The sequence below is a fragment of the Schistocerca piceifrons genome, chromosome 6 (genome assembly GCF_021461385.2).
Source record: "Schistocerca piceifrons isolate TAMUIC-IGC-003096 chromosome 6, iqSchPice1.1, whole genome shotgun sequence".
Lineage (NCBI taxonomy): Eukaryota > Metazoa > Arthropoda > Insecta > Orthoptera > Acrididae > Schistocerca > Schistocerca piceifrons.
The window spans coordinates 389,715,767-389,736,557 of record NC_060143.1 but is presented as its reverse complement, the minus strand read 5'-3'; the positions used below and the strand labels follow the sequence as shown (position 1 = coordinate 389,736,557).

Below are 20,791 nucleotides of genomic sequence, written 5' to 3'. Positions count from 1 at the left end.
AAAGCATTTGGCCAATGGTCTTCGTCAACAAGACACACATATGCATACTTATACTCATGCAAACGCAACTCACACACACGACTGCAGCCTCAGGCAACTGAAACCACACTGCGAGCAGCAGCACCAGTGCATGGTGGGAGTGATGACTGGGTGGGGGAAAGAAGGAGGCAGGGGCGGGGAGGGGGAGGGATAGTATGGTGGGGATTTCGGACAGTGAAGTGCTGCAGGTTGGACGGTGGGCAGGGGAGAGTTGCGGAGGGAGGGAAGGAAGTAGGGGAAAAGGAGAGAAACAGAGATAAATAAATAAATAAATAAAATAAAATAAAAAATAAATAAAAAATTCATCCCTACTTCTCAATCTGTACATTGAATAAGCAATGAGGGAAATAAAAGAATGGTTCAGGAATGGAATCAAAATTATAGATGAAAGGATATCAGTGATACAATTTGCTAATGACATTGCTATCCTGAGTGAAAGTGAAGAAGAATTACATGACCTGTTGAATGGAATGAACAATCTATGGATTACAGAATATGGACTGAGAGTAAACTGAAGAAAGATGAGAGTAATGGGAAGTGGCAGAAATGAGAATAGCGAGGAACTTAACACCAGCATTGATGGTCATGAACTAGGTGAAGTTAAGGAATTCTGTTACCTAGGCAGCAAAATAGCCAATGACAGATGGATCAAGGAGGACATCAAAAGTAAACTAGCGATGGCAAAAAGTGCATTCCCGGCCAAAAGAACTCTACTAGTATCATACATAGGCCTTAATTTGAGGAATAAATTTCTGAGAATGTATGTCTGGAGTACAGCATTGTATGGTAGTGAAACATGGACTGTGGGAAAACCAGAACTGAAGAGAATCAAAGCATCTAAGATGTGGTGCTACTGACAAATGTTGAAAATTAGGTGGACTGGTAAGGTAAGGAATGAGGAGGTTCTGTGCAGAATTTGGGAGGAAATGAATATGTGGAAAACACTGACAGGACGATAGGACAATCTGTTAAGACATCAGAGAATGACTTCCATTGTACTAGAGGGAGCTGCAGAGGGCAAAAACTGTAGAGGAAGACAGATACTGGAATACATCCAGCAAATAACTGAGGATGTAGGTTTCAAGTGCTACTCTGAGATGAAGGGGTTGGCACAGGAGAGGAATTCGGGGTGGGTCACATGAAATGAGTCAGAAGAATGAGAGAAAAAGTTTACCAAACCAAAAAATGCTATTATTAAGCTGCACAGTCTGGAACCAACTTCCAAAATGAATACTGTTTGTGGAATTACAGGTCTGAAAAGCAGAAGATGGAAACAGGAAAATGGCTCTTCTAAATGAAGTATATTGACATTGTGGGTGTTTAGCATCTACACACATGATTAACATCTCTCTGAAATGCTGAACTGTGCATTACCAATTTAAGAGCAGAGAAATTTCGGAACTGTTGACACCCCTAAACATCCTCTCAAGACATTACAAAATAAACTAGATCAAAGTAAACCCAATGCAAACAAACATGTGTTTTTGATCTGATAACAGGGAAGCAAAGAGCAATTAAATGCTGTTAGGGAAAACGCGCACAGCACAATTTAAAAATAACCAGGGAAAACTGAAAATCAGTCTGGGATGCATAGTTATTTAATTTCAATAACATTATTGTTGCATAATTTACTGTAAAAAGTGTTTTCTTTATACTGTGTCAATATTATAACAATGTTTCTCATTGTGAACATTAGCTACAGCTGAATTGTGTATGTCTGAATTGCATTCTGCTGTAATATGGCTGAAATTTCTGGAAATGATGTAGTATTAACATCTACTAAGTCTGGATTTTTGCCCATTCTATATCTGTCAATGCTGTTGTTTTGCTGTAACTGCCCTTTCTGATATTTGACAAGAATTAGTAGCCAGAAAATTAAAGAAAGCAGTAACAACTAAAGCTCATCCTCTGTTCACTTGCCAGCAAGCAGGGGCACATTTTTAGTTGAGAAAGATTTTCCTTAAGACAACTGAGGCATTCACAGCACCACCAGAAAATGAAACTATGAACATGGTGTGCCAGAACCAACCATTTTGAAATATGGATGAGACTTGAGGGAGGGCTCCCTCATAATCACACAGAAGCATGAGTCACCTGGAAACTTAAAATCACTCAGCTGCATCTATTTTAATGTCACAAGGAGCAAAAAGGTCTCAGTACAAGGTCTGTGGAACACAGCAGACTTCAGCTCACTTATCATCATGTCACTTACAACCAGTCTGTTGTACTATAGGAAATATACTGAGAACTATTATCAGTGCTCTTGAGATTGCCAAATTCTAGTCTGCAGTTGTCTAAGAGTTGTAGCCTTTGTATTTTGTCTTAAGATGCATAGATCTGTGTTATATGTTGTATTTTTTTCTCTTTAAGATATTTCCTGATTTGTATTTATCAACTTCAAAAGTATATGATGACCAAAACTTTTAAAATCTCTTCAAATGTAAAAATAATTATGTACCAGTACCTTACCTTACACTGCTTTTTTCCTTTATGCAGTAGCCACCATTGTAACAATGTTTTTCATTACATGTGTTAGCTCCAGCAAAATTTTGTGTGGCTGAATTACATTTTGCTGTAATAACTACTGAAATTCCTGCTAGCGATGTTGTATTGGCATCAACTAAGACTGGATGGCTGCCTATTCTGTAGCTGTCAATGCACAGATCCTGACAATTAATTTTGTCGATAAAACAGTAGTGTATTCCAGCCATAATCAGATCAAGTTTGGTTTTCCTTTCTATCTGAAAGAAATGCCAAATAGATATTGTAACTATTACAAAATATTAAATTATTTTAAAACTGACTGCAAAGAATAGACAAACTAGAGCTGAGAAATATGTATGGATTCGACATTATATACAATGGATTAAATTAGCAGAACAATTATAGCAATAGGTCAGATAGTAATACAAATGAAATATCACAGAATCCCAACCCTCCGGAACTTTTTTTTTTTTTTTTTTAGAGAATAAAGTGAGGGGGAGAGCAAAAGGCAGAGAATGGGTGAGAGAGAGAGAGAGAGAGAGAGAGCGAGAGAGAGAGAGAGAGAGAGAGAGAGAGAGAGAGAGAAAGGGAGGGAGAGGGAGGCGTGTGTGTGTGTGTGTGTGTGTGTGTGTGTGTGTGTGTGTGTAAGGGGGGTGAGAAATGAGATGACAAAGAGGGGTGGAGGTAGGCAGAATGTATGAGGGTAACTCCAAAAGAAATGCACACTATTTTTTTTTAAATCCATCTTTTATTCTACATGTTTGAAAGTTTTACAGTTTGTAGATACATCCTTTAGGAACAATATTTTCATTTCTCCACATAATTTCCATCCCTCTCAACTGCCTTACACCATCTTGGAACCAGCGCCTATATACCCGCACGGTAAAATTCTAGACCAACCTGTTGGGGCCACTGTTTGGCAGCATGCACAAGGGAGTCCTCATCTTCAAACCTTGTTCCACTGAGAGAGCCTTTCAGTTTCCCAAAGAGATAAAGAGATGATAGTCACATGGAGCCAGGTCAGGACTGTAAGGCGGGTGTTTCAGTGTTGTCCATCCGAGTTTTGTGACGGCTTCCATGGCTTTTTGACTGAAATGTGGCCGTGCACTGTCGTGCAACAGCAAAACATCCTGCTTTTGCCGATGTTGTCGAACACAACTCAGTTGAGCTTGAAGTTTCTTCAGTGTCACCATGTATGCATCAGAATTTATGGTGGTTCCACTTGGCATGATGTCCACAAGCAAGAGTCCTTTGGAATCAAAAAACACCGTAGCCATAACTTTTCCAGCAGAAGATGTGGTTTTGAATTTTTTTCTTGGGTGAATTTGCAGGATACCACTCCATTGATTGCCTCTTCGTCTCTGGTGAAAAATGATGGAGCCATGTTTCATCCCCTGTCACAATTTTTCCAAGAAATTCATCTCCACCATTCTCATACTGTTCCAGAAGTTCGCTGCATACCGTTTTTCTTGTTTCTTTGTGAGCCACTGTCAACATCCTGGGAACCCACCTGGCACAAACCTTTTTTAATGCCAACACTTCCAGTATTCTGCAAACACTTCCTTTTCCTATCCCAACGTGGCATGACAATTCATTCACTGTGATGCGTCTGTCAGCAGTCACCAAATCATTAACTCTCTGCACATTGTCTGGAGTGTGTGCAGTACGAGGCCTGCCGCTGCAAGGACAGTTCTCAGTATTGACGTGCTCACTGTCATTATGTAACCTGCTTGCCCCTGCGATCAACAGCAGCATCTCCATACACCTTTTTCAACCTCCTGTGTATGTTTCAGTATCACTCTTTACTCAATGTTCCAAGTGAAATGATTTCCTATGCCATGGCTATAGCTATTTCACAGTGTTTCTATGTTGCTATGTTTCATCTCTATGTTGCAATGTTTCATCTCATACTGGGTGGTTATGATTTAACTGACAGTGTTTTGAGTGCTGCAGTAATAGCTGTACACATTGCAGGGTGCTGAAACATCATACATAAGCTCATTATTCAGTATGCTCACAATGTAGTGCTGTAAGTAGTCAGAATGTGGTGTGGATGCAGGGAAAGGGGATGAACAATCAAACACATGATAACGGTGCTTCTGGCATTTTATTACATTAGGTTCACAAGGTACAACATGTGTTCAATACTGTCTCCCAACTCATCAATGTGCTGCATCAATAACACAGTGTGGTTGACAGTTGCTCACAGCATACTTGCCATAATCAGAACTATATACCATCATCTACTGTCCTTCAGATCAGGAAGAGTCTGGGTACATCTCTAATAGACACAATCTTTCAGATATCCGGGCAACCTTAATACACATGCATTTAGGTTGGGGTCTGGAGGCCACATATTTTCCATTTGCCTAGAGGTGATACGGTATTTACGGAAGGTTTCTCAAAGTAGTTCCTTTATCTGGCAAGTGACACATGGTGTCACCCCATCTTGCATGAAAACAGTGATGTGGACACAATTGTGTTCTTGCAAAGCAGAGACACATGCTTCACTAGGTAGTCCTAATAACATGCAGACAGTCACATGAGCTGAGTGCACTGGATGTTCCTACACTGCATGTGGCAGAGTAGTAGAACCCATCCAAAGAATATTCCCCAGTCCCATGTCATCCATTTCCATGCATGACAAAAAATGAAGGGCAAAGTCATGTCATTGTTGCCTGTCTTGGGGCTTCATTTGGTGCTCATTCTGGATCTTACAGGGGTACCAGTGTAAAATGCACTGCAAAGTTTTTTGAGCTGTTGACCAAGTGAGAAACAGTCCCCCTGACACAGGTCAAGCACTGGCTACAGAATTTCAGGCATGTGTTGCACAGACAGTAACTTTGTCAACAACTACCATGGGGATGGGCCAGATCCTGCTGCACTACCTAATTTACCTCTTTCTTCAGATTTCTTGGTTATATTCTTTAGTCCATTTGTTGACATGAGTTCTCTTTGCAGCTGTTTCTATCAGCAATATTACAGCAATACAGTACTGCTATTGCTACTGTTTTTTCAAAGCGACTTCACCAGCAGTGCATAGAATTTCTTCTCTATAGTCACTGCAGTTCATACGGAAAACTTCAACATTTTTAATTCTTTACACCAGCAGTCGCTTCACAAAAGAAATCAATACTCATTATCAAGTGACAAACAGCATACTGGAACTATAATTTTTTAAGTATACTCCCTGAGTGCATTAATTAAAGAAAATACTTATGATGGTTCAGTGTTATGCAGTACATACAGCCAGCATTGTGGCACTTGGAAGACCATCAGCTTAGTTATGACCACCCAGTATTTCCAATAAGAGTGAATATTTGGCTCTGAAAGTATACAGTCCTATAAACTACTGAATTATTTAATGTTTTATTGTTAATGGTACTCCTTGTTGTTTGACTGAGCATAACTGTTTGATCTAATCTGTATAGTTTCACCGTTGGCACTTGCTTAAAGTTTCTTGATCATACATTGACATTGTAAAATTTTTTATTCATGACTGAATTCAGCTTTCTACACTCATTACTGAATACAATTAATCCACAAGAAAATTTGAATGATGCTAGAGATTGATGAAAAACTTGTGAATTAAAACTTGTAATGAAGTTGAGTCTGCAGTATTGTTTTATGTTGCTGTTTTTAAATGACCCTGATGCTAATATTAATATGTTTCACACAACAAGTAAATTGCTATAATTCATGACTTATTTTCACTATTCCATGTGAAGTAAAATAATATACCACATTTTTGCATACTAGGAATCAAACATACCGAGGATGATTTCCTCAGATATGTTTGATATAAATTGCTTAAAGTCTAAGTTATGAAATATTCCAAGTGTAATTTAATGAGTACCTTTGTTTTATATACTTGTAGGAGCCCATTTATTTTTTCGCTGCTGTGATATCTCTTATCTCTTACAGTAAAGAAAATGTCCAGAACAGGTGGAAATGATCTGTGTCCATTAACACTGAAAATATCCACGCTTTCCCGCTGAGTGTTGAGAACTTCTGACAAAACAGTCTTAAGTTGTTCTGCCTTACTTTCCTGCAACCACAGCCATCAGGAAAGGTAAAAATCTGAGTGTCATTTGAATTAATCACTACAGAAATAACTCATTAGTGACAAACCTCCATAAAAATTACCATATAGTTCCATTCTTTGATGAAGTCTTCATCAGACAAATTAGAAATTCTCAATGAGCCAGAGTTAAGAATAGCATCATGGGAAATATGCTTTACAGTGACAGTAACAATAGCTGACACATTGTTTTGTTTATGTTTGTGGTCTTGCACTCTGAATACCAAATTGTATCTGAAATCATTTACATATTTTAGTGAAATAAGAGATAAGTTATAACTACAACTAGATCTGAAATATATGGCCAGTGAAGACATTTTGTGACAGTGAACTTACATTCCATCTGGTGTGTTGCGCTTCATTGTAATCATTCCAGAGGCTTCATTGATTCTGAATCTATGATGTTCATGTGTATTCCAGAAGAATTTCTTGTCAGGTAGATCCCAGTCATCTGGATCTTCAACGTATATCCTTCCAATATCTGTTTCTGGAGTTTGATCCTTTATATCAGTGTGGAAACATATTAACATGCACAAAGATATAGATGTAAACTGAATAACATATAAGAGAAAAGTGACAATGTATAAAGACAAGTGCTTGCCACACACTGAAGGAGTGGAGCAATAGGTAAGTACATAAACAAGAAGTTGAATATGTTAGTACAGCTTTCACATTAGTATTTCTCTTCAGAGTCCACAAAACTTCTTACATCTGTGCTAATTTATTGCTTAATACTTTTACATAATCTAATTAATTTTCCTCATACCATATTTTTATTCCACATAGGATTTTCTATGAACATATTAGCTCATACAATGATTAATATCAGAGTCCAGTCCATGTGGCAGTGAAACTGGAGAGCACAGCACAAAAATATTTGTATTGTTACAATACTGAATGATAAATATTAACAATATTTTTTTAAAAAAATGCAGCAGACCAGTTGAAGCAGAAGAACATATACTTATCTTCTTTTTTAAAGTGAAGTTTTATCATGTTGGAAATAACTTAGACTTAAGTGAGGAGAATTCATGATCAGTAATTTTGACAGTTCATTTATGAAGTAAAGGAAGGAAACTGAACTAGCTTCCAAGTTGTGGTTCTCCTTCTGTCTACAATACAGGGTGGTTAAAAAAGAATATACATATATTAAAGAATTTTATGTTGCCAAAACTACTGTCACTCGCTGTGCCATGGAACAGTTATGGAGGAACAAATATATTGTCTCATTTATATTCATTGCTGCTAGATGTCGGTTGTCTTCAGTTTTCCTTGGTTACCACCATGTGTTGCAAAATGGCTACTCTGCAGCGAAATCATTTTGTATTCTTGAATTTGCAAAGAGTAATTCCATGATTACACTGCAAAAACACTTCAGGTTGAGGTACCCAAAACTGATCCTCCAAATGCATGGAGCATTTGCAGATGGTATTGATAGTTCATAGACACAGTCTGTGTATGTAAAGAAAGAAACTTGCCCACTCTTGTGTTGCCAATGAAAATGTCACATGCATTCAAACTGCTTTCCAATGTAGTCCTACAAAAACAGCTTGTTGTACCAGTCAGGAGTTATGACTGCCCACAACAACAGTTTGACCTGTATTGAGATGTTGGTTGGTTATGAAGTCATACAAGTTACAGCTGTTACAGGCTCTATGTTATGGTGACAGTAGCAAATGTGTGGCATTTTCTAAAGAGCTTTGCAATGATGTTGACAATGATAACACTTTTGCACAAAATATCATGTTCAGTGATGAAGTGAATTTACACATTAGTGGGAAAGAAAACAAACACAATGTTCAAATTTGAGGCCTAAGAGGTCTATAGAACCCACAAGCACACACTGAACATGTTTGAGATTCACCCAAAGTCAATGTGTTTTGTGCACTTGGTTAATGGTCAGCAGCGTCTTGCTATGTTACAAAACTGGTTGTTTCTGAAGCTGAACAAGTATAACTTCAATTTTCAACTAGATGGGGAACCCCCTCACAGGAGTTGTCAAGTGTTGAATACCTGAATATTTCTCTACTGGCCCACTGGATTGGTTGACAAACAGCTGCTGACTTAATACTTCTCAGCTGTCCTCTACAGTCACCAGACTTGATGCTCTGTAACTTCCTCCTATTGGGTTTCATTAAGGACAATTTTTTGCACCATCACTACCATAGAAACTAGAAGAGATGAAGAACTGGATCCTAACTGCCATAGAGTCAGTGGTAATGGACATGCTTACCTGAGTATGGGAGGAATATGAGTATTGATGTGATACTGTTAGGGTGACTGGTGGAGGATATATTGAACATCTGAAACCTAAACTTGAGAGATTAATTAAAATGTGTTCCAAGTTTCATATTTGTATGTCTTACCATTCAATAAATATTATGTGTTCAAAATATGTACATTCTTTTTGAAACACCCTGTATAAAAGAGTTCAGGTTCACAGAGTGGCAAGCAGAAAGGAGCACATTAGTCAACTGCAAAAGTGTTCAATGTAATCCCAAGGGACATCAAATAACTTATTAACATCAAACCAAAATTTCAGTCAGTTGAAAGAGCAGACTCTTGAAAATATTTCTACTCATTTGATGAATTTCATTTTAATTTTGTGAAGGGATGTCATATAACACACATGAAATTCTAGTACAATATCTATTATTCAGTTATAAGATAGACTGATAACCCAAAGACATTATGACCAACTGCTTAATAGCATTGTGAGCCATCTTTGAAATTCAGTACAGCAGCAAATTAGCATTGCATAGATTAAACAAATCTTTGATAGGTTTCAGGAAAGAACTAAAAACAGTGGGTCAGTTACATCGAATAAGTTTTCAGCACTAGACTCAGCCAGTGAAACAACGAATAGTGTGAGCAAAAGTAAATACAATGAATCCTCTGATAAAAGCTGAAACAGAAAAATTATAATGCCTGGAGGCACAAAAAAGCTATTACTGTATGCGGACAGTCACAGAAAAAGCCTTTCGGCTCCCCTTCATGAAGCTTTACACAATGAATATTCTCTATACACAAAAGTTAAACCCAGAGCTACATTAAGTGCTGTAGTCGATAATTTATCAGAAACAAACAATCTGAAAAAAGATGACCACGTTGTCATCATTGGTGGTGCCAACGATGTATACAAAAACAAGAGCAAGTCAGCACACGCAGTTTACAGGAAGTTATTGCCAAAACTGTACAACACAAACATTACCCTAATAAACCTACCAGTGCGACATGATCTCCCACAGTGGTCATGAGTTAATACAGAAATTGAGTGCTACAATTTAGAACTGCAGTCTGTGTATTAAACCAAAACATGTGGACTTGCTAGACATAAGCAAACTGAAATTTGAAGAATATATCAGGCAGGGACTTCACTTAAACATAAACGGAAAGCCCAAGTTAGTGAACCAGATAACAGAACTTTGTAAGGAGCTGCATAAAAACATGGACCCAATCATCTTAAATTATAATCAAAAAGTTTTTTAGGCTCAATTTCAAGCAACACTATTTTACTCAACTAAACCCTTGGATTGGAAAGAACCCTGTTCACATGCCGAAGAAACTGAGTTGGAAGTGAGTAAATTGTCATTACAGTGCAGTGTTAAGGATTTGTGTAATAATTCAGGTGATTCAGAAGACCATGTCACAAAGTGTTGTAAAATATTAGTGCCCTTTAGGATAATGCATCTAAGTGTGCAGTACCTTAGGAATAAACTCAATTTGCTGCATGTATTTGTGGATGAGAATTTACTATACCTGTTAGTAATTACAGAACATGGACTAAAAGACAATGAAATTGAGTGTTACAAATTAGATGGATATGTGTTAGCAGATAGTTACAGCAGGCAACAACACAAAGGGGGTATGGTGGCAATATTTGTAAAAGAACATCTTCCATTTAAGAAAATCTCATTTGTTGAACAATACTGCACAGGAGGAACAACTTAAATGGCTGGTGTTGTGGTCCACATAAACACTCAATCAAGCAGGTTAGCTAAACATAAAGTTATTGGCATGTACTGCCCACCAAATACAGATGTGTTGTACTATCCTGATAGACTTAACAGGGTAATTAGACAAACAGGCCCCACTGATATTAGCATAGTTGGAGACTTAAATATTGATGCAAACTCGTGAAGTATAACCTATCTGAAAATAACAGACATATTAAACTCATTTAATCTCACAAATATAGTGAACCCTGACACTAGAGTAACAGAGTCAAGCTCCAGTAAGACAGATTAATTATGTAATAGTCAACAAAAATGTATAAGACAGTGTTAACTTTCAAAGTGTTGTTTTTCATTACTCGGATCACTTTTGTCATGTGTTAGAATATTTAAGGTTTGCTGTACCAATGGCAACCAAGATAACTGAGAAGAAGTGGACCCTGAATGGCACCAACATCAGTTCCTTCAAAACTGACTTAGCAGATGAGAAAGGAGACAAACTAAAGGATCAAAAAGCAAATGGGAAAAATTTTATAAGACAGTGCTGAAGCATTTTGACAGCTGCTGGCCTCTTATGGGGTGGTATCTCAAGTGTGGTGTTACAAAAAATGTGCTAATGAAATAAGTACACCCCTTGCCTATCTTATCAACTGTAGTATTAATGAAAACATATACCCAAATGCCTTAAAAATAAGTGCAATTCAGCCAATCCATAAGAAGGGAAGTAAAGAAGAAGTTTCAAACTATAGACCAATATCACTAATCTATCTTCAGTAAAATATTTGAAACAGTTACTGTATCACAACTCACAATGTTTTTCTCAAGACACAAAATGCTTACCAAATCACAGCATGGGTTTAGGAAAGACCTAAGCACAGCCACTGCTGTTGCCAGTTTCTTCCATGAAGTATGTAGCAATATAGAATGAGGTATGCACACAGCCGGAATATTCCTTGACCTGAGCAAAGGTTTTGACTCAGTAAATCATGAGCTTCTCTTAAAAAAAAAAACTGTGGGTCTATAATATCAGTGATGCATCTATCCATGTATCTGGTGAATCGGAAACAGTGTACCAAACTTACACATCAAATTGACAATAAGATCTTAACTTTTAAATCCACAATTGAAACAGTGACTCAGGGAGTGCCTTTTTAGCATATATTAATGATGATGTACACCTCATTAACTAGCACATTGTAAATTATGCTGATGACACCTCAGTTTTATTTCAGGGTAAAGATTGTGAGGAAATGAAATTTTCAGCAAGTAATGGGATACAGGAATTAAGTTCATATTTACATGCACAAGGATTAAAGATCAATGTAAATAAATCCCAGATGCTAATATTTACAGCTGACTCCAATCATGTATAAGTGAGGTATGCGGCATAGTGGCAGAGAAAGCAAATGAGTGTAAATTTCTAGGGGTGCACCCAGCCTAAAACCTCCAGTGTATTAACCACATTAAAGCTGTATGTAAAATTGTCAGCAATGGGCTGTATCTTCAGCAAGTAATGAAATACTAGAATTAAGTTCATATTTTCAAGCACAAGGATTAAAGGTCAATGTAAATAAATCCCAGATGCTAATATTTACAACTGGCAGCTCACACCACTCATGCGTAAATGAGGTATGTGGCATAGTGGGATAAACAGCAAACGAGCGTAAATTTTTAGGAGTCCATCTGGACTCAAACCTCCGGTGGATTAGCCACATTAATCCTGTATGTAAAAAATTCAGCAATTTTCTGTATCTCCTTAGCCAACTGTCCAAAATGGTGCCAGCCCACATGCTTAAAACTGTGTATTATGGGACAACCTATCCCCATCTTAGCTACTGTATACAAATATGGAGTTGTGCTGCAAGCATTCACCTTAACGGAGTACTATTGCTACAAAAAAGAGGGTTAAGGATTATACATGGACTAGGCTATAAAGACTCTTGCTGTGATGTTTCCAGATAACATAAGTACTTCATCATCTACTCTTTTGTATCTTTATAAATTAATTACGTTTTTTTGTCACACAGAAAACTAAACTAACTAAAACTAACTAAAACTAACCAGATACTAAACTAACTGTATGGGTAGTCATATACATGAAGACAACACCAGGTCCAAAGAGAATTACTACTGACAAAGAACAAGATTAAAAATGATGGACCAGAGCCCATATACTAATGGACTGATATGGTATAATAAATTGCCAGAGTCCATGAAAAACAGTAATAAAAAGCAATTCAAATCAAAACTAAAAGAATTCTTAATTGAAATGTGTCTCAATTCACTCAATGAATTTTAAATGGTTAAGTTTAAGAGCTGTAAAATAATCTATAAAAAAATAATTGGCTGTATTAATATGTATAAGATGTAATGTATTTTGAGAAGCTTTACTGTTTAACTACTACCTGTAAATTTAAGATCTAAATGTATTTTATGTTTGTAACTGTACTTGACATTTGCAGAAGCCATCATATTGATGACTCCATGCAAAAAAATCTAAATAAATAAATAAAGGTATGTAGCACCAGATGTCTATGCACATGTCATGCAGTTCCTGTACATTATGGGCCAGCAATTTAAAGATACAGAACTGAAATTTGAAAGCATCTCAGGTGTGTTCCATTGGGTTTAAACTACGTAAATTTCATGGCCAAGACATCTATATATATCATGTTCCTCAAACTGCTGCAGCATGACTCTGACATTTTGACACAGACAGTTACCGTGCTGGAACATTACTTTGTGACTAGGGGAGACATTAAGTGTGAAGGAATGCAGGTGGTCCACAATATTATTATAATAGTCCACAGATGTTATGGTGCTATCAATTAGTACCACAGGTTCTGTAGAAACCCAGTTGAGTGGTCTGCACAGCATAATACTGCCCTCACTGGCTCCATGGTGTACATTTCAAACAGCCATTCACCCGGATCGTAATGTCTATGGAAGAGATCTGCAACCTGGCGTAACAAGAAATACTATTTGTGTGACCAGGCAAAATGTTTACACTGATCCATGGTCCAGTTTTGACAACCCTATGTCCACTGAATTTGTAATTGGCCCTGTGGGGCCAACATGGGAGCACACAGCAATTGTCTACTATGGTGCTGAACAATGTACTCCAAAACACTTGTGTCTGCACCAGTACTGTATTCTGTTATGAGGTCTGGCACAGATTAGTGCATATCCTGATTTACAGAGCAGGCAAGCCTCTGACTTTCATGATCTCTGATGAAATATGGACATCCAATATCTTACTGCCTACTCATGGTTTCACCATCCTTCAGCCACTTTCCATAGTTGCTCACCCAGTAGCAAGTGAACAAACTACCAACTTCACCATTTCCATAATGCTTATTTCCAAGCACTAGGCCATAACAATTTGTTCTTTGTCAAAGTCACTTATGTCACTGGATTTCCTCATTTACAGCTTATATTGTCACTAGAATAATTCTCCATCTGTTTCTGCTCAGCTTATATACTTCCCTTACTGTGTCACATGCCATCAGTACCACCACACAGCATTCAATACCAGAGGAGGAGGTGGGGGAGGAGGAGATTAGTATTTAACATCCCATCGACAATGAAGTCATTAGAGATGGAGCACAAACTTGGATTAGGGAAGCATGGAGGAGGAAAGCTGCCATACCCTTTTGAAGGAAGCATCACAGCATTTGCCTGGAATCCATTTAGAGAAATCACAGAAAATATAAGTCAGGATTGCTGGTCACTTTTTTGACCTCTCGTCCTCCCAGATGTGAGACCAGTGTGCTAACCACTGTGTCAACCCACTCAGTATCATTCAATGTCATGATGTGCAGTGGTCATAATGTTCTGGCTCATTAATGTATGCATCAGTGAGTGTAATAACTTGTGGCCTATACAAATGGAAATGAGAAAGTTGGCATTGCGGTAAGACAATGGACTCATATTCAGGAGGATGAGGGTTGAAATATGCATCAAGCCATATGGTTTTCTATAACCTCCCTATTTTGGTTATGACAAGTGCCAGAATGGTTCACTTCAAAAGGACATAGCCAATTTTTTTCCCACTCCTTACCCAATCAAAGCTTTTGCTCTAATGACCTCACATAATGGGGCATTAAGCCCTAATTTTCCTTCCTTCCTTTCACAGTTTAACACAGGCAATTTCAAATAGGCTACTAATTTAAGCATAACTACATACACATGTACAAATTTCTACTATACATCTTTCACCTCACAACCATAGCATGGTAGTTTTATTTAGAAAAAAAGCTTGATTCATTCCATATTCTAGGAATTCTCCTGCTGACTGGATCAAAGGAATCTGAAGTTTAAAAAGTTTAAACTGGTGACAGACATTATAAAAATATCTGCAAGTAAAACCAATAGGAGAAATATAATGGAATGTTCACATGAGGTCAACTATGAGGAAGCTAATAGTGTACTTCAGTGAACCGCTAACATGTTAAGAAACTATGACATGTCTCCTGTACAATATAATCAGATGATCTGTAAATATGTACTATCAGATGAGTAAAATACATTTACAAATACAAAAAAGATTATTTGCAAACTACTTACACAACATTTACTTTAATATTTTTTTGATTTATATCTGTAAAAGGTCAAAGTAATAGATAACAAAGAACAACTGGACATAAAAAGTAAGTTGATGTAAATGGCCACAGGCTGATTTTCCAAGAGGGAGGCAAGTTTCCCCAAGATCTTGTAAAGGGAGATTTCTATAACAATGATTTCTGTGTGTCTGTGTTTGTAGCCAAGTTGAAGAACTGTGGAACAAATGTGTAAAGAACATAAGCATTACACCTAGTTCAAATAAATAATCAAATCAGCTGTCATCATACAATCTCATCTGTGAATATACAATAAAATATGAATGTACCAGAACCACAACTGTGAACACCAAACTTTTGGAGAACATAATGCAGGAAGAATTGCAGACTAAAAATGTAGATAATTACTTATGTGGGACAAAGGCTTTAGCTTAAGCAAAATTAATTTTCTTAAATCACATTGGCAAAACCCAGTTCTCTCTCTAGTAACAGAGAAGTGCACATTAAGGAGTTTTTTGCTGAAGCATTTTGACATTTTCCTTACTTCTAACATTTTTAAGAGTTTGACATACACTTTTGACTGATATTAAATTTCTGTGAAACTGCTTCATTGTTTAACAGTAGGCTACTGGAAAACAATTGTCCTGCTGGCATGCAGCATTTTCCATTCACAGTTTAGATGGAGTCCAAATGCTGAGTAATAAAATTTGTGCTTGATACCTGATAAAGACAACTAAAGAAATTGTTGAAATACTATGGAAAAAAATGACAAAATAACTGAACTGGAGACACTTAGAAATTGTCAGTCAAGAAAACACTCCAACAGAAGTTTTTCTTTTGGAAAGAACATACTGTAGCAACCTGCCAGCAATTACACCTAGCCCACAGTAAGTAGAAAGGTATGTATGTACAGCACACTAGATAAAAATCAGTAGTCTCATATCTCAATGAGGATCTTGAAACTTTCAGGACAGGGCAGGAAAATGTAGAAGAAATCTGGCTCAAATTTAAAAGAGTAGTTGACCATGCACTGGATAAATATGTACAGTTCATAATGGGAGGGAACCTCCATGCTATACAGTCACTGCAAGGAAGCTTCTAAAAATGGAGATTACTGCAAAATAGGTTTAAAACAAAGCATAGGGTTATAGGTAGAGAGATGCTGAATGAAACACATTTGGCTGTCATGAGAGCAATGTGTGATGCCTTAAATGACTACTGTAGTAGAATATTGTCAAGTGGTCTTTCACAGAAACCAAAGTGTTCTGGCTTAATCAAAGTGCCAGCATGAAGATGAAGAATGCAGGAGCAGAGAAGGCTGTGAGATGACATCAGCCAATAGTCCACTGACTAGTACTGCATCATGACAGCAGCAGACTCTATACAAAGAAAATATAAGGGCCGCTTCTGCCAGCCTTGGCCACAGAGTAGAAGACTGACACTAGTATTGAGGTCTAGATGAGCAGTGATATTAAAGGTAGCAGTGACTAATTAGTGAGTGTGAATACTTACATGGACATTGTATATAATGAAGGACACTGACAGTTTGCATGTCACTCATCGCTTGTGACAACTCATTGTAGATCCAAAGTTAGGTATTGTCAGTCTTCTTTATTATAATAAAAACTATTAATGTGACTTGCTTGAATGGTTGTATAGTTATCTGAGAAAGCGGCATCCTTATAGGCACCTTATAAGAGATGAGTGGGCGGGACCCCACACAAAGAAATTCTGGTCACATGTAAAGGCCATTGTGGCGCCAAAGGTAGTGTCCAGTCCCTGGCGAATGAGACAGGAACTGTAATTGAAGGTAGCAAATCAAAAGATGAAATGCTTAACTTCATTTTCACATGCTCCTTTACAAAGGAAAACTCAGGAGATTTGCTCCAGTTTAATCCATGTACCACTGCAAAGATGAATGAAGTAAGAATTAGTGTCACTGGTGTTGAGAAATAGCTGAAATTGTTAAAACTGAACAAAGCTCCACTGCCAAATGGAATCCCTGCCAAATTCTATACTGAACTTGCAACTGAGTTAGCCCTTCCTCTAACTATAACCTGTCACAGATCCCTTGAACAAAACACTGAGCCCATTTCTTGAAAAAAAGCACAGGTCACACCCATCTACAAGGAGGGTAGCAGAAGTAATACACAAAACTACTGTCCAATAGTAGAATCTTAGAACATATTCTGAGCTCAAACAAAATGAGGTACCTTGAACAGGATGACCTCATCAATGCCAACCAGTGTGGATTTCAAAAACATTGATCATGTGAAATGCAGCTTGCACTTTTATCATATGACTAACTGAAAGCTTTGGATCAAGGCAATCAGGTTGATTCTGTATTTCTTGTTTTCTGAAAAGTATTTGACTCAGTACCACACATACACTTACTGTCAAAAGTACAATCATATGGGATATCATGTGAAATTTATGACTGGATTGAGGACTTTTTGATAGAGAGGACTCAGTGTGTTATCTCGGATGGAGAGTCAGCATTACATTTAGAAGTAATTTTGGGTGTGCCCCAGGGAAGTGTTTTGGGACTATTGTTGTTAATATTGTATATTAATGACCTTGCAGATAATATTAACAACAAAATCAGGCTTTTTGCAGCTGATGCAGTTATCTGTAATGAAGTATTACCTGAAAGAAGCTACATAAATACACAGTCAGATGTTGATAAGATTTCAAGCTGGTGCAAAGATGGCAACTTGCTTTAAATATTCAGAAATATGAAACTGTGTACTTCACAAAATAAAAAAAGTAGTATCCTGTAACTATAATATCAATGAGTCACTGTTGGAATCGGCCAACTCATACAAATATCTGGGTGTACCACTTTGTAGGAATATGAAATTAAATAGTCACATAAGTTCGGTCATGGGTAAAGCAGGTAGTAGACTCTGGTTTATTGGTAGAATACTGGGGAAGTGAAATCAATCTACAGAGGTGATTGCTTACAAATAACTCATGTGACCAGTTCTAGAATACCAGTATTGCTGAAGTATGAGGGACCTGTACCAGAGAGGTCCAACAGGGGATATTGCACGCATACAGAGAAGGGCAGCATGAATGGTCACAGATTTGTTTAATGCATGGGAGAGCGCCAATACTGAAGGAACTGAACTGGAAGAGTTTGAAGACAGACATAAGCTATCCTGAGAAAGTCTGTTAACAAAGTTTCAAGAGCCAGCTTTAAACGATTACTCTAGAAGTATACTACAACCCCATAAATATCACTCACATAAGGAACATGAGGATAAGATCACAATAATTACTGCATGCACAGAGGCATTCAGTCAGTCATTCTTCCCACACACTGTATGTGAATGGAACTGGAAGAAACCCTAATAGAAGTTACTATAGGATGTACCCTCTGTCATGCAACTCACAGCAGTTTGCAGAGTACAGATGTAGATGTAAATGTATGTGTAGTGGATGTAAGCTGGACCATTAAAGGAAGTGTAGTGTGCACCAACATTAAAATGAAATGCCTGCAGCTGCCACAGGTGGCTGCCAGGACACCCCACTCACTGACTGCTCTCACTAGATCCTCCATGCATGTGCACTGATGCACCAGCAAAACCTGATGCAGATACCACCTTCATAGTGGCATGCATGGGCCTCTGGACCCTCAGTTGTAAAATATGTTCAAGACTTGTAAAATATTTTCATTGAATTCTTGTTGATGTCACTCCCTGACCCAATAAATTGTATCTCTTACATGGTTGTGTGTTTCTTGTGTTTCTCATTAGAACAAGCATGATAATGAAGACATTAGTGTCTGTAGATGAATAAATAACAGGGAACAACAGGGAAATATAACCCATAAAATAGCAGGATAAAAATAATAATCAAATGAAAGTGCTACACAATATAAGGTATAGTAAAGCCATATGTGGAAACGTAAGACCCTCAAAGTTATAAATATTTGAACCTCTATTGGACAGGACCATCCCGTTGCTCAAAGAGCTCAATTTTCTCCACATTTAAAAATGAGGTGCGGGTTTATTTCAAAATTATAAGTTGATTCACACTCATAGTGTTGTCACCCAAAATGAATCTCAAGTCCCTTTGCTAGTCTCTCATCAAAAAACAAAATAAAATTTTCTGTACTGTACTATATTGATAAATGTATGGGAAAAAGCATCTCATTTTGCTTAGCATAACTAGAGAAGTAATCTGTGTGTCAAGAACAGTGCCCAGTTCAGAGCTTTTTACCACAAGCTATCACAGTATTTTCTGTGCAAACCTCCTTGCCTGCTGAACAAGTTATTTTGTTTTCTTGATCATGTGCCCTAATAGCCAGCTGTATGATGCTTCCCTCACCAGGTTTTCATGACTAGAGCTTCTAGGCTTTCTCTGCTGAGCACACAAGTTGGATTATTTGAAAAGCCTTCTGGAAGTCAGAGCACAAATGTTTTCATCCACTCAAGTGCCTTCAACACTGTGTGAATCAAAGTTCCAACAATATTGCAGCAGCCTTCTTTGTTATCCTTTAAACATTTTTGTGAATTGTTTGTCATGCTCAGGAAATCGGAAAGCATCAAGAACTTTCCCATAATGTCAACTATCATTGTTTTGGTAGAGCATACTCTACTGTTGGCTCAATGTACTTTTTTCTTTCAGTTTGAGGCTGCAGAAGGAGAAGAGTTAGCAGACCTATGTGTGAACTGTGTTTGTGAATATTTCTTTTCTGCTGTTTGCCTGTAATTTGATGCCGGCCAGAGTGGCCGAGCGGTTCTAGGCACTCAGAGCCATTTGAACCATTATTTTGTAATTTGATGCCTAACATTTTATTCCTTCACAACTAAGACAAAAAACATGGGCAAATTGTGGTGGGAAAGCTTTGCTGATAAAAATCTAGCTGCTACAATGACGCTGACTTTACCTCTTTGGATGAAGAGCGATAAAATGAAGATGTTGAAGAATGGCGCTGAAAGACTATTTAAACATTTGAATAATTCATCTCCTGTGATTTCTGTTTTATGGGCATTAGGGTCACGATTTATGCATGTTGAAGTACCTAATGTTTTGATGTTTTGTCTCCTAATGCTGGAGACAGCCTCAGAGGCTATCAATTCATAATAAAATAGTGCTAAGGAGCACTAAAAATTACTGGAGTTCCATATTCTATAATGAGTTTTGAAAGAATTGTGAGATTTCCACATTGCTGTGAATGGAAGGCTTATTTGTGAATAATATGTAATTTTACTCCACACAGACTGTGACAAGTGCTTCTGCAATATAACGTTGCATTCTGTTCTTTTGAAAGGTAGGCTACATAACAAAAGGAAGAAAGAAGGTGAGGATCTTGGCGCTGGTAAAAGCTTATTCTTCATGAAAAGCACTCAGAGAGACATCTCATATCTTATACTATAAGACACTGCAAAAAATTTAATTCAGGGGATTGTCTCAATGGCTTGTAAACAGTTACTACAAATTGTGTTCTCTCTTCCCCTGATCAATGAATTTCTGGTTTTGTAAATGTACTTCAGTACCACTGTTTGGATTTGGGACTTTTGGATCAAACACCATAGTAGCATCATGATTTGGATGTGTAGTCATTAAAGTCCCCAACTAACAATGGAATGGTACATACTAATTCGTAGGTAATGTTTCAGATCTCAAATAATTTGCTACAGAGTCTGATATGCATTGGTATAAATGAA

General features: G+C 37.4%; 1 protein-coding gene across 1 annotated transcript in view; it reads right to left on the bottom strand.

Moving 5' to 3' along the window:
- The window catches only part of LOC124803337 (neural-cadherin-like), a 251,418-nt gene that overhangs the window by 98,408 nt on the left and 132,219 nt on the right, over positions 1-20,791 (bottom strand). The window contains exons 13-16 of the mRNA XM_047264522.1: positions 6,941-7,104; positions 6,655-6,838; positions 6,380-6,571; positions 2,509-2,780 (exon numbers count right to left, since the gene is read on the bottom strand). Coding sequence (XP_047120478.1) covers positions 2,509-2,780; positions 6,380-6,571; positions 6,655-6,838; positions 6,941-7,104 — 812 coding nt within the window. The remainder of the gene's footprint in view (positions 1-2,508; positions 2,781-6,379; positions 6,572-6,654; positions 6,839-6,940; positions 7,105-20,791) is intronic.